Here is a 13,109-nt window from a genome sequence, read left to right on the forward strand (position 1 = left end):
GAGCTCCCAAAATAAGAATGAGGATGATACTGAAATTTCCCTTTGTATTTGTTCTTACTATAGGATGGCTTAAACCCAGAAGGAACAGAAGAATATAATGTAGACTGAGAAGAACCACCATAAGACGCATTATTCGAATGATCCTCAGCTTTGGAACTAGTGCCATTATTCCGAGCAACCATGGCAGACAAGAAAGGTGTGATCGGAATGTTTTCAACCATGGCTTCCTCAGCAAGTAACTGAGACCGGAGATCTTTCATGGAGATAACATTCTCACGACCTCGAACAATTGATCTCAAAGTATTATATTCAGAGGAGAGACCATTCAAAGTCAAAATCACAATGTCATCATCATCAAACTGAACCCCAGCAGCAAACGGATAATCACAAGCTTCTTTAATACGTTGCAAATAGATCGAAATCGAATCAGTACCTTTCTTGATGTTTTGTAATTCAGATTTCATTTGAAAGATCGTAGCTCGAGTGACAATGGAAAATTGGTCTTTAAGACCATGCCATAAGTCACGAGCACTGGAACTACCAATTGCACAAGAGACTGCTGAAGGAGATAGAGTAGCTGTAAGTAATTGCATCAATGCCCGATCGTGCATTTTCCAGATCTTGAAGTCATCACTTTCAGTCGAAGAGGAAACATCACTTGAAGGATGAAATGAACCTTCAGAAACAGGCACAGTAAATTGAGCAGGACACGGATGAGAGCCATCCACAAAACCCATAAGGCCATGGCCTTCAAGCAACAATTCAATCTGAAAATTCCAAGTGAGATAATTGGAATCATCGAGTTTGACAGTCACAGAAGAAGAAATCGTGGAGATAAGAGAGGTGATAGGAGATTGAAGAATCTGCAGTTGAGTCGAAGTCACCATCGCAGACGAAGAAGAAAGAAACCCAGATGAAAAATTTCTCAGGGGAATTCGAACAAACACTTGGTGTGCAAAAAAAAAAAGATGCACCCAGCCGGAGACACAGAGAAGAACCAAGATCCCGAAACGAAGAAAAACCAGATCGGTGATGCAGAATAGTGAGCGGAAGCAGAAGAACAAGATCGAGAAACCTTCAAGCCGAAACTTTTCAGGCTCTGATACCATGTAAACAGAGAGGGAGAAAAGCATGTACACAGAGAGGAAGAAGAAATGTATTTACTATCTTTTACATTACATTCTAACACAGATTACATTGTTTATATATCTAACTATATTGCTTAGTTATTAAGCTAACATAAGACTCTTAAGATATTGACACTTGTCACAATCTTACACCACAGAATCTTAACCAACTTAACTAACAGTACATATATAGTTAACACACACAACGTACAGTAATATACAAATAAAGTAGAAACTTCGTTTGCTCATAAATATGAAGTCTAAAATGTTTCACACGTAACAGGCATGCCATGCTTTGAGTATATGGAAGCTTGCAGTTTCTGCACCTGTATTTGCAGGTGGGCTTCTCCCAAACCGAGATTAATCGTTAGATAAATTGATGTAGTCCAAAATTATGATGTGTGGCTCTCACATCAAAGGAGTACAACATTCTACCGTCTAAAAGTAGGTGGTCGGCTACTAATTGTATTGAGACCCTTTTCAGATAAAACCTCGTAGGATCTCCTATTTTTAGAATTTTCTTTCCAATTTTACTATCATACGATGTATGCGACTGATCGAGGAGAGGAAGAGAATGAGTTCAAGAAGCACAATAGTACACTAGTATAGCTGAGCATGAAATTTTCATCAAATGGAAACATAATTAACACTACGGACATGATCGGCTTAAGATACTGCGGATGATTGGCATTCCGAAAGAAGAAGGATTAGGACTATTGTTCTTCTGAGGTCACTTTGTCTAGGCATGTCTAATAAGCTTGATGTTCTACGTACTACCTCCCTAACATTAGATTCACTAGATCAGCTTCACTTTCGTAAAATGAACAGACATCCCAATCATCCTTGGACGATGTAAGTGTCATCAGCGCAACCACAATCGATCTCATGCTAGGTCTCGGTTGAGGGTTTTCTTGTGTGCAAGCTTTCGCAAGTTGTGCCTCCTGCACCCGAAAAGCCAGCATGGCATTGCCAATATAATAAAATCTGCATTCCGAAATGAAATTTTACCTTACAGATTGAGCTCAAGGGGACAATAATCCCCGAGTCTGGGGTCAAGTAGTTTACCAAGATCTTCTCTTGGACCAGGCCGATTAAGAACATTTTCAAACTGCATCACATTAAGTGTGTGGTGTATTTTCCCCTCTCTAATCGCTTTTGATACCTCCATCATCCTTAACAGGGAGAAACATATCATCTTGGGATCACTCTGGAGGTTTAAGAAGTTCGGATGTATGTACACCAGAGGTGCGGGGACCATTATTTTATTTATGTCTCCACGTATTATTTACTTATTTCTGATGGTTTCCCTGTTCTATTATTTCTTGTCATAATGTGCTTGCGATTGATATTTTTCCTTAATAGACTGCATATGATTGTGAAAATCCTAAGGAGTCCGAGTCTCCCCGTTTTCAAGCTTAACAAGTGCACCGAGAAAGAGGTTTCCTGCGGATATAAAGAGTTTTTCCCATGAACTGAATTCAAAAGGTGTACGACCTTTTCCATTTTGGAAGCCTCGAGGCTTGAACAACCTGGAAGTACTTATGTCTTCAACTTATATCACATTTTTATGAGTAGATAAATTTGAACTAGGAAATTTTACCTGCTTGGAATCATGCTTGGATATGCAGGAAATGTTGGTTGCCATTAGGGCAAAGTTTGACAAAGCAAAGGAAGAAGTGAACTCTGATCTGGCTATATTTGCAGCAGATTTAGTTGGAATTCTTGAAAAAGATGCAGATAATCATCCAGAGTTGCAGGAAACCCTTGAGGATTTGCTGGTTTTGGCACGAAGTTGTGCAATGACATCATCTCCCTTTGATTCAGCAACATATTCATTTGTCCTGATAACAGCTTCCTTGGCAGATCTTAGTTTACAAAGAACGGCACCAAAGGCGTAAACATTTTGGAGAAACATCGCCATATTGAGTAATCAATCATGTCAATAAATAGAGTAAAAGTAGAAGAAAATTGAGTAGATGTGAGATTAATGTGTATATGAGCATCTTTGGACCTGGGATTACTCACCAGAAAGCTAAATCAAGACCCCCATATGATTGATTAGCAGTTGTCCTATTCCATTCACGTAGACTCTTGTCTAGTATCTTCGACAAAACATGCATCCACAGATGCAACTGTGTTATTTGTCTTTTAATTCCCAGAAATTATCAGATAATCTCTTCAATTATTCTCTAATTATTGTTTGAGCACTGTCTGAAAATCGTCCATGTGTTTTCTATGAACGGGAGTAAAAGACCTAGCGAAAGACGGAATCAAACCAAATCCGGTATATTTGTCTAATACATTGCCAGTCACTGCAATTGTCATGCATACGATTTATTAATGACAATTAGGAGAATTAAATACATCATGGCTCATCTGAGTTCTAATCTCCTGCAAGTGTACTAAAAACTATATTTAGCTTATGATACTAAAAACTATTTTAGTTTATAGGAGAAATTTCTGCAGGACTGTCTGATTAGGACAATTCTCACATCGCATGGACTAACGTAGAATTGAATAGAGCTAAAATACAAAAATCATGTGTTTTTTGTGTGAGGCTCTCCGTAAATGGTGTGGTTGGGCGCCCCTCATTTAACTTTTTATGGTTTTTCAGCTAACCTCTGGCCGGCACAAAGACTAAGCCATTCCCAGAACTAAAACCGGACCCTTGGTTGTACAACTTCAGGAACCCTGCCGGGATACCCTTCTCCACCGCTAGGTACGACAAGTTCTCACCGGGACGGAGTTCACCCTTTGCAGCCATTCTGCGGTGAGATTAGCAAAAGCAGACTCAGCAAATATATTGTAGGTATCACCATGCTGGTTTATAGCTTCAAGTAGAAGACGAGAGCAAGAGAAACATTCATTTTCCTATGTCCTGACTGGAAGGCGGGCTGTGGGCCAATGGGTCGAAGTAAGAGAAAAACTTGAGTAAAAGTGTTCGATAAAGTAAGTTCCCTCCCCGTTTGTAGGGCAATTTTCACAAATAAGACTTGTATATTAGTAGCACCGGATCTTATATGGTATGAATATTCTCATAGTCAGGCAATCTCATAGAATATCTTCTCTTGAAGTTGTCGATTCTTTTGATTCTCCTCATTTATGCAATCATTGCGAACCTATGCATAAATAACTTATCAAAAGTACAGAAGTAAATATTTTACATGTCAAATTTTTACTTTCATAACACGCGTACATATCATTATAGTGTACTTTGTTAATTATATAATATTATATAAAAAGATATACATATATAACTTTGCATCATTGATACGGAACGTAATATCACAGAATTCTTAGCTAAATAGGATAGAAAAACTTGAACAGGTGGGCTCCACAAATGGATATCAAAACTCTTACTTGCTTGCCAGGTAGGCTTTCATAGATATTTTGGACCATGGAGCTGGACTTGTGGTGGCATGAACTTGAAGATATTTTTTTTTCCCAAATATCTGATCATTCAGAAATCCCAGTTCAGTCTGCTCTGCTCTGTTCTGCTCCTAGTTATCCATGGAATCCTCTGCGTCAATACTCCCACTCTCTCAGCTCCCTTCTGTTTTCCCACAAAAACCCAAAAGAAGCAATTTACCTTACAATCCTTCTTGGCTATCCAATTCCAAACCAAGAGCCTCTCGTCCCCCTCGCATGCACTGCCACAAGATGTATGTCCCTGGTGGGTACTTCAGTAAATTACGTTTGCTCCACACCCATATTTGTTGGCAAGAAATTACCTACAACGGGATGCTGGCGTCTCTGTTGGTATCCCAAGTCAATCACGCACCGTCGTCTCACATGACAGTGCGTTATACACTTGTATATTGTTATGCTGTTTTAATATTTTGACATGTCATATGCAGGATTTGGAGAAGCGTCGCCGGAAGCAAAGGCGGCCAACAACCTCCACAGTTTCTTCACTTATGTTGCAGTTAGTATTGTCTGTGCTCAGCTTGAGGTTCTTTCCTCCTCCTTTCCTTTGTTCTTAATTTCTTCATCGAATTTATATGTATTTTCGGTAGTATATATTTGTTAACAGTAAATTTCTCAGAGCAGAGTTACAACACGGAGGCTTACGAAGAGCTGATGGAATTTCTGAGTAGGAACTCGTTGAATGATGGAGACCAATTCTGTGCCAATCTGATGAGAGAATCTTCCAGGCATAAGGGTCTAGGTATGTCCATATCCAACAGCTGCTAAACTCCTGCTACGTAAATTATCTATGCAGAACGTCTGCTTTTTGTTACAGATGGACACATCAAAAATATTACCAATAAGTTGGGAAATTTTGTTAACAACGATAATAAAAACGGACGTGTTTCATAGGCAGATTACTTACCTAATCTGAATTTTGACAATGTGGGTTTATTTGTGATTTATGTGGCGTCCAAATGGCAGCTTTGCGCATCCTAGAGGTCAGTCCATGACTTGTGAATTACGTCAATTTGGATGCTTATTTTATTTGTTTTATAATCCACCAACTTGTTAACAATGACAAATTTGAATATGGGGGCTATTTTTTGTGTCCAGGTTCGATCTGCGTACTGTAAAAATGATTTCGAGTGGGACAACTTGCAGCGATTAGCCTTCAAGGTCAGGAATTATTACCTTTCATTTTATTTTATCCCCCGTGTCATGGGGGAAGCAGATTGTCTGCCCTCTGATATGATGCCATTCTCATACCCTCCTATTTTGTGCAATCACGGATAAGCCACATCAATATTTTATATTGATTTTTTTATAGAGATAAGACAAAAAGCAATAGGAATATAAAATGTTGACGTGGCTTAACCGTAACTACATAAATAGAAGGGCATGGGGAGGGCACCATATCAGGAGGGCAGACAATCTGCCTCCTGTCATGGGAAAGTAGGTCTGTCAAACAGGTCATGTTTGTCGTGTTCATGTCATTTTCGTGTTTATTCGTTATCTTAATGAGTCATGTCATGTCAAACCCGTTATTTTAACGAGTTCTTATCTGGTGTCTCAATAACAACTCGATTCGTTAACGAGTTGTGTCTTTTCATGTCGGGTTAACAGGTCATGTAAGAAATTGTCATGCCGAATGTCTAGGTCTAGAAAACAATATCTTATCGGATTCTTAACAGATTACCTGAAAACGATCTGACCTGTTAATAGGTACTCAAAATATGTGATCTGAGAATGATCTGAATCGTTAATGGGTTGACACGAAACCTGTTATTTTCAAGTTGTTTTGTGTTTAGTTAACCGGCTGTGCAAATAATTATCCAGCCTATATAAAGTAGCTACTTATTTTACCGGCTTATAACTACAGGGATAAAGAGGAAAGTTACCCTTTTTATGATTCTCGATCATTTCTCATTCTTTTGTTTTTGTAGATGGTGGATGAATCCAATACGAGGCTCATGAGAGATTATGTCCTAGAAATAAGTCATGTGGAAGGTGAACAGGAGAAGTGAGAGTTGACCCGATCGAATCAGTACATAAAGATGAAGCAGGTTTCCGACGTGAGACTCTATTCTGTATATGTTTCAATAGTTACAGCAACGTCGTATTTAATTTGTTACTACTAATGTTCGATAAAAAAATGTATGCGATTACAGTTGCTTTCAAATTACCAGATGCAAATCAGGGAGTACCTTGTTTACTTCTGTATTATATTTAACTGCCAGCAATCTTGAACTACAGTCTAAACTATGACATGATGTTCGAGCCCTGCAACAAAATACAGAATATGTAATTTTGACCTCTTATTTAGACGAATTAGGATTCTCTCCCCTCTTTTTTCTATCCACTTCCATCCCTTCGTCTTACATTCTTTATTTTATCTCTCTTTCTATAAAAAAATTAATATAAGATGTTGACGTGACTTAACCGTGACCGTTCAAATAGGAGGGGAGGGAAAAAAAGAGGGAAGAAAATCCTACTCCTGTTTAGAAGGCTTCAAGTCTTACAATCTTCACCAAAATAGATTATACAAGCATTTTTCCATGGAAATGTAGGGTCTAAGCATCTTTTCTCACACGCGCATGAACATGTGAGGCATTTCTTACGGTAACTAAATTATTAAGGTGTCACTTCTGTACACGACTAATTGCTTAAACGTAGCTGCCAAGATCACTAGAAGTACGGATGAGCCCTGTACTAAAATACGACAGCATAGTCTTCTATGTGCTCCAATCTACAACCATGGATCAGTAATATCATTGCTTAATGCTTAACATTTGAGGTGTTGTACTCAGATTGAAATCTATGAGCAAAAAGGAAAAGGTTGGTTTTGGTTTTCTGTAAACATAATTCACCATAATGGATTTGGATCCTCAATGGGTCCCCTTCTTGAGGATCCTAGGGATCAATGAACACGGATCGTTGATAAAAAATCGTGCGGTCATAATTTTTTTCACGTAAAACGATAATGTTTTGCTTTTAAAAATATAAAAAGCATTTAATTGAGACTATACGATTTTTTATCAATAGTCTGTGTTCGTTGATCCCTAACATCCCCAAGAAGGGGAGGATCAAAATCCCACCGTAATGCCACCACTTTGATGAAGGCCTTTCTCTGACCGGTCCGCCATCCAATTGATTCTTTCGATCATCTAATCCACAGTAAGAAAACTCAGACTTTGCATGTCCATGCATTACGGTGAAATTGATTCACTCTATTCATCATATTATACAACAAATATAATGCCTCCTATGAGGAGAATTAAATCTATAGTCAAAGAAACAAAAAGCTGTTAATAGCGTTTCGTAAGGGACTGTAAAACTAGTTATGTCATTGTCAATTACACGCAATACTGGAATGATTATAACATTATTATTTTAATTAAAAAAAAAAGTTATGTCATCGCCAATTACACGCTATTCCAATATCACTGACTTGGTAGGAAAAATTTCACTTAACAACAATGTATTAATATATCTGGCACACAGTCGCATTACAAAAAAGTTTGGAATTTCACAACCGCATTCAAAATATAAAAATTCAAGCTTTTAGAGTAACAAAAAAATCGTATAAAATTAAAAAAAAATTAAAAAAATTAAATAAACCTCTTATTGCTCGAGGCATTGAGCTTTTCGCTTCCATGCTGAACCAGTCGTCCGCTCGATTGTCTTCTATCGGAATTAGACGGCGTTTCGTTAACCACGATCTGTTGTAAAATCACCAGTAAAAGTCCATTAATTTTTCTTTGTAATCCAAACGCGGCCTTAAAAGTTGCCAGACTTCTCTTATGTTGGCTTGGGCTAATTCTTGTCCTTTGGATCCGGGTCACCGAAAATTAGAGGCCTCCTTGATTGTAACACTGGACTGGACCAAGGCTTAATTGGTCTTCAACCCTATAAAAATAAAGCCCAATGGCTTGGGTTTATATAGTTTCAGTTGTCTAACTCTTGTAGTTTATTACCTCAAAAAAAAAAAAACTATTGTAGTTTATTAGTTGGAATTTGGACATCTCTTAACCTTAAGTGTTCGGGGCCTAATGACCAAGAAATCTGAGCTCTTGGTTTGTGTGAAAGAAAAATTGGAGTCATTAGTTTGTGAGGTGGGCTAGCCGAATGAGTTAATGGGGACCATTATATTCAATTTGAATGGTCTGGATTGGTTGGTCCTTAGGCTCCTGATGATGAGATCCAAAGTAGATCTTTGTCATATTAGTTGTATCAAATGAGGACTACTTTATTGACGATTTGGTATGAAAATAAACATATGTTTATTGAGTATTCAATACAATGAAATGTTCATAAAGTTGGCTTATTGACGATTTGGTATGAAAATAAACACATGTTTATTGAGTATTCAATACAATGAAATGTTCATAAAGTTGGAGGTCCACAGTATTTGACTTGTGCCTTTATTGTATAGTCAGTCACACACACACGCGCGCGGGCACACACATACACAAGGGTGAATCCAGACCAATAAGACTTCCCGCATTACGAAAGTCAAAAAAACGTCTATCATCAACAGTCTTATATTTTGCTTTACAAAACTTTGAGGTCACAAATGTGTGTGTGTGTACTTAAATACACACATATATAAAGCCAGGTCACACACACACACACACACACATACACAAGGGTGAATCCAGACCAATAAGACTTTCCGCATTACGAAAGTTGAAAAAACGTTTATCGTAAACAGTCTTATATTTGCTTTACAAAACTTTGAGGTCACAAATGTATGTGTGTGTACTTATATACACACATATATAAAGCCAGGTGTAGTATACAGAACTTGGAATAATGGTGGATGATGGTGGTCACGTGGATGGTGGACTAGTATCCAACGCATATCTTACTTAGAACTTAAGAAAATGACAAATAAAGTGGATGCAATGACAACTGGTGCGGGATTATTCTTTGCTTCCTTCGATTTCTAAATTGTGAATATAAGTTGAATATTATTTATGGCTTTTTCTCAACTTTGTATAGGTTGTCACCGGAATCTCACTTGCGTCACGACTAACAGTAATAACACATATGGCACAAGCGAGTACAAAAAAAATATCATTTGCATCAACAATTAACAGTAATTTCACACTCGAACAATTATTATCGTTCGATTGTACTAAATACAAACAATTATTCTCGTCCGATTGTCCTTGAATTAATACTAAATACAATCGTCCGAACTCAAAATTGTGTTTATTCTTAGTCGTCAGTACACAGAAGTGCATGATTTTAATAGTATGTATAAAATTACATGAAATTCACGTGCAGTGCGGGCCATACTGATTGTGAACAGATATAGCGGCAAGTTTCTGTACCATAAATGGCATTGTTTGGTTGATGGGATGGGGACAATTCTTGAGAGAGATACTTTCAGGTCATGCAGGAACCCGGATCCTCTCCAGACTAAAAAAATCTGAGTCTAAAGATCAAATGATCTGTGCCGTTGAAATTTAATCCAACGGCTACAATTATTATAACTTTTAAGGGGGTCTCCTGTTTGTAGCCGTTGGATCAATTTCAAGGATCCGGATCATTTGATCCTTAGGCTCTGATTTTTTGGATCCAGAAGAGATCCAGGTCCATGTATTATCACTTTCGTATGCTAAGTAACAATGTGTGTCATGTAAGTTATTCTTGCTTTCTCAACTAATTGCTGTTATAGCCTATTTCTTATTAGTGTTATATTATAGGGCTCGTAAACGCTTTTAAAGTGACTGAACGCTCTTTTGATGAAGATGTTTTTTAAACTAATTATTGGTAAAAATCTAAGTGAATCATGAAAAAATACTTCAAATGTTTTCTACAAAAAACATCAAAAAATACTTAGTGGTTTTGAAATTCAAAATCAATTTCATTAAAAAACGTTTTTAATCATTTTAAACAAACTTCTGAACGAATTCAAAATGTTAATTTAATTTTCTTTTTATTATTAAGTGGGGAACATCTGCAACGTGACTAACAATGCAGGGCAGACAAATTGGAATTAATGGAATACACTGTGGTGATTCTCTTTTCTTTGTAAGTTTGTAGAAGATTGAGTACTGTTAACGAATTGTTGGAAATTAATATTAACCTAGTTAACAGAAAGTGATTGATTTAGAATAAATATTATGAAAATTAGATCATGGGATCCTACTGTTCATCTGAACTTGGAAGAAGTAAGAAAAGTTCTTTATTCTGTTAACCAACCTCATCATGAAAATAAAAGTCATAAATTTTAGGCAGTCAACAAGGAAATCTGCTCCCAGTCCCTTCTTCCTTTTGTTCGAATTAATTATCACACCGTTACATTACATGTTGTTGAATATACGTATATACAGATACATCAATATTATACTATAAGTATTGATATATATATATATATATATATATATATATATATATATATATATATTAACAACGTGGTTCACTGTATTATATATAACATATAAACTAAGAGCGCATTACATTGGAGTATGACAATCGCACTCGTAAATTATCATGTTCATCTCTCTTCGTTTGTGTGTTATGAACTGTTAACATCAACTGTCGAAGGAATCTAAAGGCAGATCACGGGCAGTTCATTGCCTTCCCATTCATGGAATAAAATTTGGAAGGTCTATACAAGTTAGTTCTTCAAGGCTCACAACACAACATTCAATTCCACTTGAGAAATGACATTAACGGTCCATGATCCTTTTTGAAATATTTTTTAAGAAACAGTTATTGTTGGTACTTTAAAATTTTCATTTTGTACTTCTTATAAGTATATTTTTTTAATATAAAAATATTTGAATTGTAAAATGAAAATTTCAAAATGCCGATAACAATTTCCTTACGATGATAATTTATGGCTGCATCGTTTTCTTAGGGTCACTTTAAAGGTTAGTAAAACCACAGTAGAAATTGGACCTTTTTTTTTCGGTGAAGAACGGGGATTACAACCCAAAGAGAACTACAAAACAACAGCGAAACAAGTCCAAGGGACTCCAGCAGCATCATTAATAAGAGCTGATCTAATCCAAACGGGAGGTTCATCAAATACAAGAACACCAATATCCATATTATAATTCCAGTTAGCCAACTGATCCGTCACAATATTCTTCTCTCTGTAAATGTGATTCAATTCACACCTCCTCAATGGTCTCATCATTAATCTGCAGCTACGCATAATTGTCTCCAAAGGATGGAAATTATCAACTTGGGTTTGCTTCAACAACATAACAATAGCCTTAGAATCCATCTCAATATGAAGATCAATAGCACCCTTATCAATAGCAAGCTGTAAACCAAAGAATAAACTCCATAATTCAACATCACAAACCTGCCCTTGTCCCAAATTCACCGCAAAGCCAACTAACCAGTTGCCATTATGATCTCTTAGCACACCACCAGCCCCAATTCGACTAGAATTTGTCCTTCTAGACCCATCCACATTTAGCTTACACTAACCTACATTAGGATGATCCCAAGAGAGAGAAATTTACCTCTTTACAGGTTTAACAGAAGACTTCATACAAGCCTTCAACCATTCAACGTTTTGAAAACGTAAAAAACCCATACTATTTGAAGTAGGACTTTCATGATTAACAAGTCCACTTTATTTTCAATTAATGTTACCTTTTTTTTTTTGTGATTCGCATAATAACTAATGCCTCGAAGACCAATTCTGTAAAGATCAAAGATTAGCATGGCGTCAGCGATACAATATTCCCGTATTATGTTAGTTGATTTCATAACCATATTTTAAGTGTGATGGTTTGATCATGTTATTTATGTAGCAGTTGTTATTAAAAAGAGATTTCATGCATTGAGGCTCATCCGACCTTATTTGGCATCACCCAAGTGTTTTTTATTGTGAGAGTAGTCACACATGATGCAATATTTTCTTTTTCTATTAGACGACTTATTTATATGTGAGCAAATTTATGTCATTCACATATTTCATTACGTGGTTATGCGATTACATATACAAAAAGAGAGCATGTAAACGATCTTTTCTCTCATCCATACCCATGAACCCACCTGATTGAGAACAAGGCTACATATTACGGCTGTACACACAAGATATTGTTGTTCTACATTTATGATTGTCTCCTCATTCTACATGTAAATATCAGCCCGCACGCTAATCCCATCCTAATGCAAGTTTCTCTTTTTACATGAGCGTAATGATCCCATCAAAACTTTTTCTTATTACAGAAAGAACTCACTTGCAATCAAGGTTCTAAAAGATGCTAAGTGCTAGTCGGGTGGCGGACTGGGGCCGAGTGCCTAGGCGGCTAGGCAGGGTCTAGGCGGATTTAATTAAATCTATTATATTTCGTGTAAATAAGTTTCTGTTTATACTTACAATATATATGATTTCATCATAAACTAAAATGGAATGACATATATATTATGAGCTATTGGAACATAATGAAAACATGGGAACAAGTATATAATGTGTGTTCCCTTAAGTATTCAACAAGTCTTTTACAATTTATTGAAAAAATAAAATGCAAAATGAAAGTTATCTATTTTCTGTTTAAGTGAGTCGCAACCTAGGCGAGTGTCTAGGTAGGTCTGGGC

At 36.7% G+C, this 13,109-nt stretch overlaps 1 protein-coding gene across 1 annotated transcript; it reads left to right on the forward strand.

Moving 5' to 3' along the window:
• The first annotated feature begins 4,532 nt into the window (after positions 1-4,532).
• Positions 4,533-6,790, forward strand: LOC137730063 (chaperonin-like RBCX protein 1, chloroplastic). Its single transcript, XM_068469132.1, has 6 exons — positions 4,533-4,800; positions 4,985-5,079; positions 5,178-5,295; positions 5,520-5,536; positions 5,652-5,714; positions 6,482-6,790. The coding sequence occupies exons 1-6, from the start codon at positions 4,638-4,640 to the stop codon at positions 6,560-6,562; spliced, it is 537 nt and encodes a 178-aa protein (XP_068325233.1). The 5' UTR covers positions 4,533-4,637; the 3' UTR covers positions 6,563-6,790.
• Positions 6,791-13,109: the final 6,319 nt, after the last annotated feature.

Source organism: Pyrus communis, chromosome 3 (assembly GCF_963583255.1).
Source record: "Pyrus communis chromosome 3, drPyrComm1.1, whole genome shotgun sequence".
In the NCBI taxonomy this organism is placed as follows: Eukaryota; Viridiplantae; Streptophyta; class Magnoliopsida; order Rosales; family Rosaceae; genus Pyrus; species Pyrus communis.

What these genes read in the sequence shown, in the direction of transcription:
- LOC137730063 (XM_068469132.1), top strand. Translation starts at nt 4,638, where the DNA reads ATGGAATCCTCTGCGTCAATACTCCCACTCTCTCAGCTCCCTTCTGTT. An exon ending in TTGTCTGTGCTCAGCTTGAG is followed by an intron (nt 5,080 to 5,177) that starts GTTCTTTCCTCC and finishes TTCTCAGAGCAG; the next exon opens with AGTTACAACACGGAGGCTTA. An exon ending in TGCAGCGATTAGCCTTCAAG is followed by an intron (nt 5,715 to 6,481) that starts GTCAGGAATTAT and finishes TTGTTTTTGTAG; the next exon opens with ATGGTGGATGAATCCAATAC.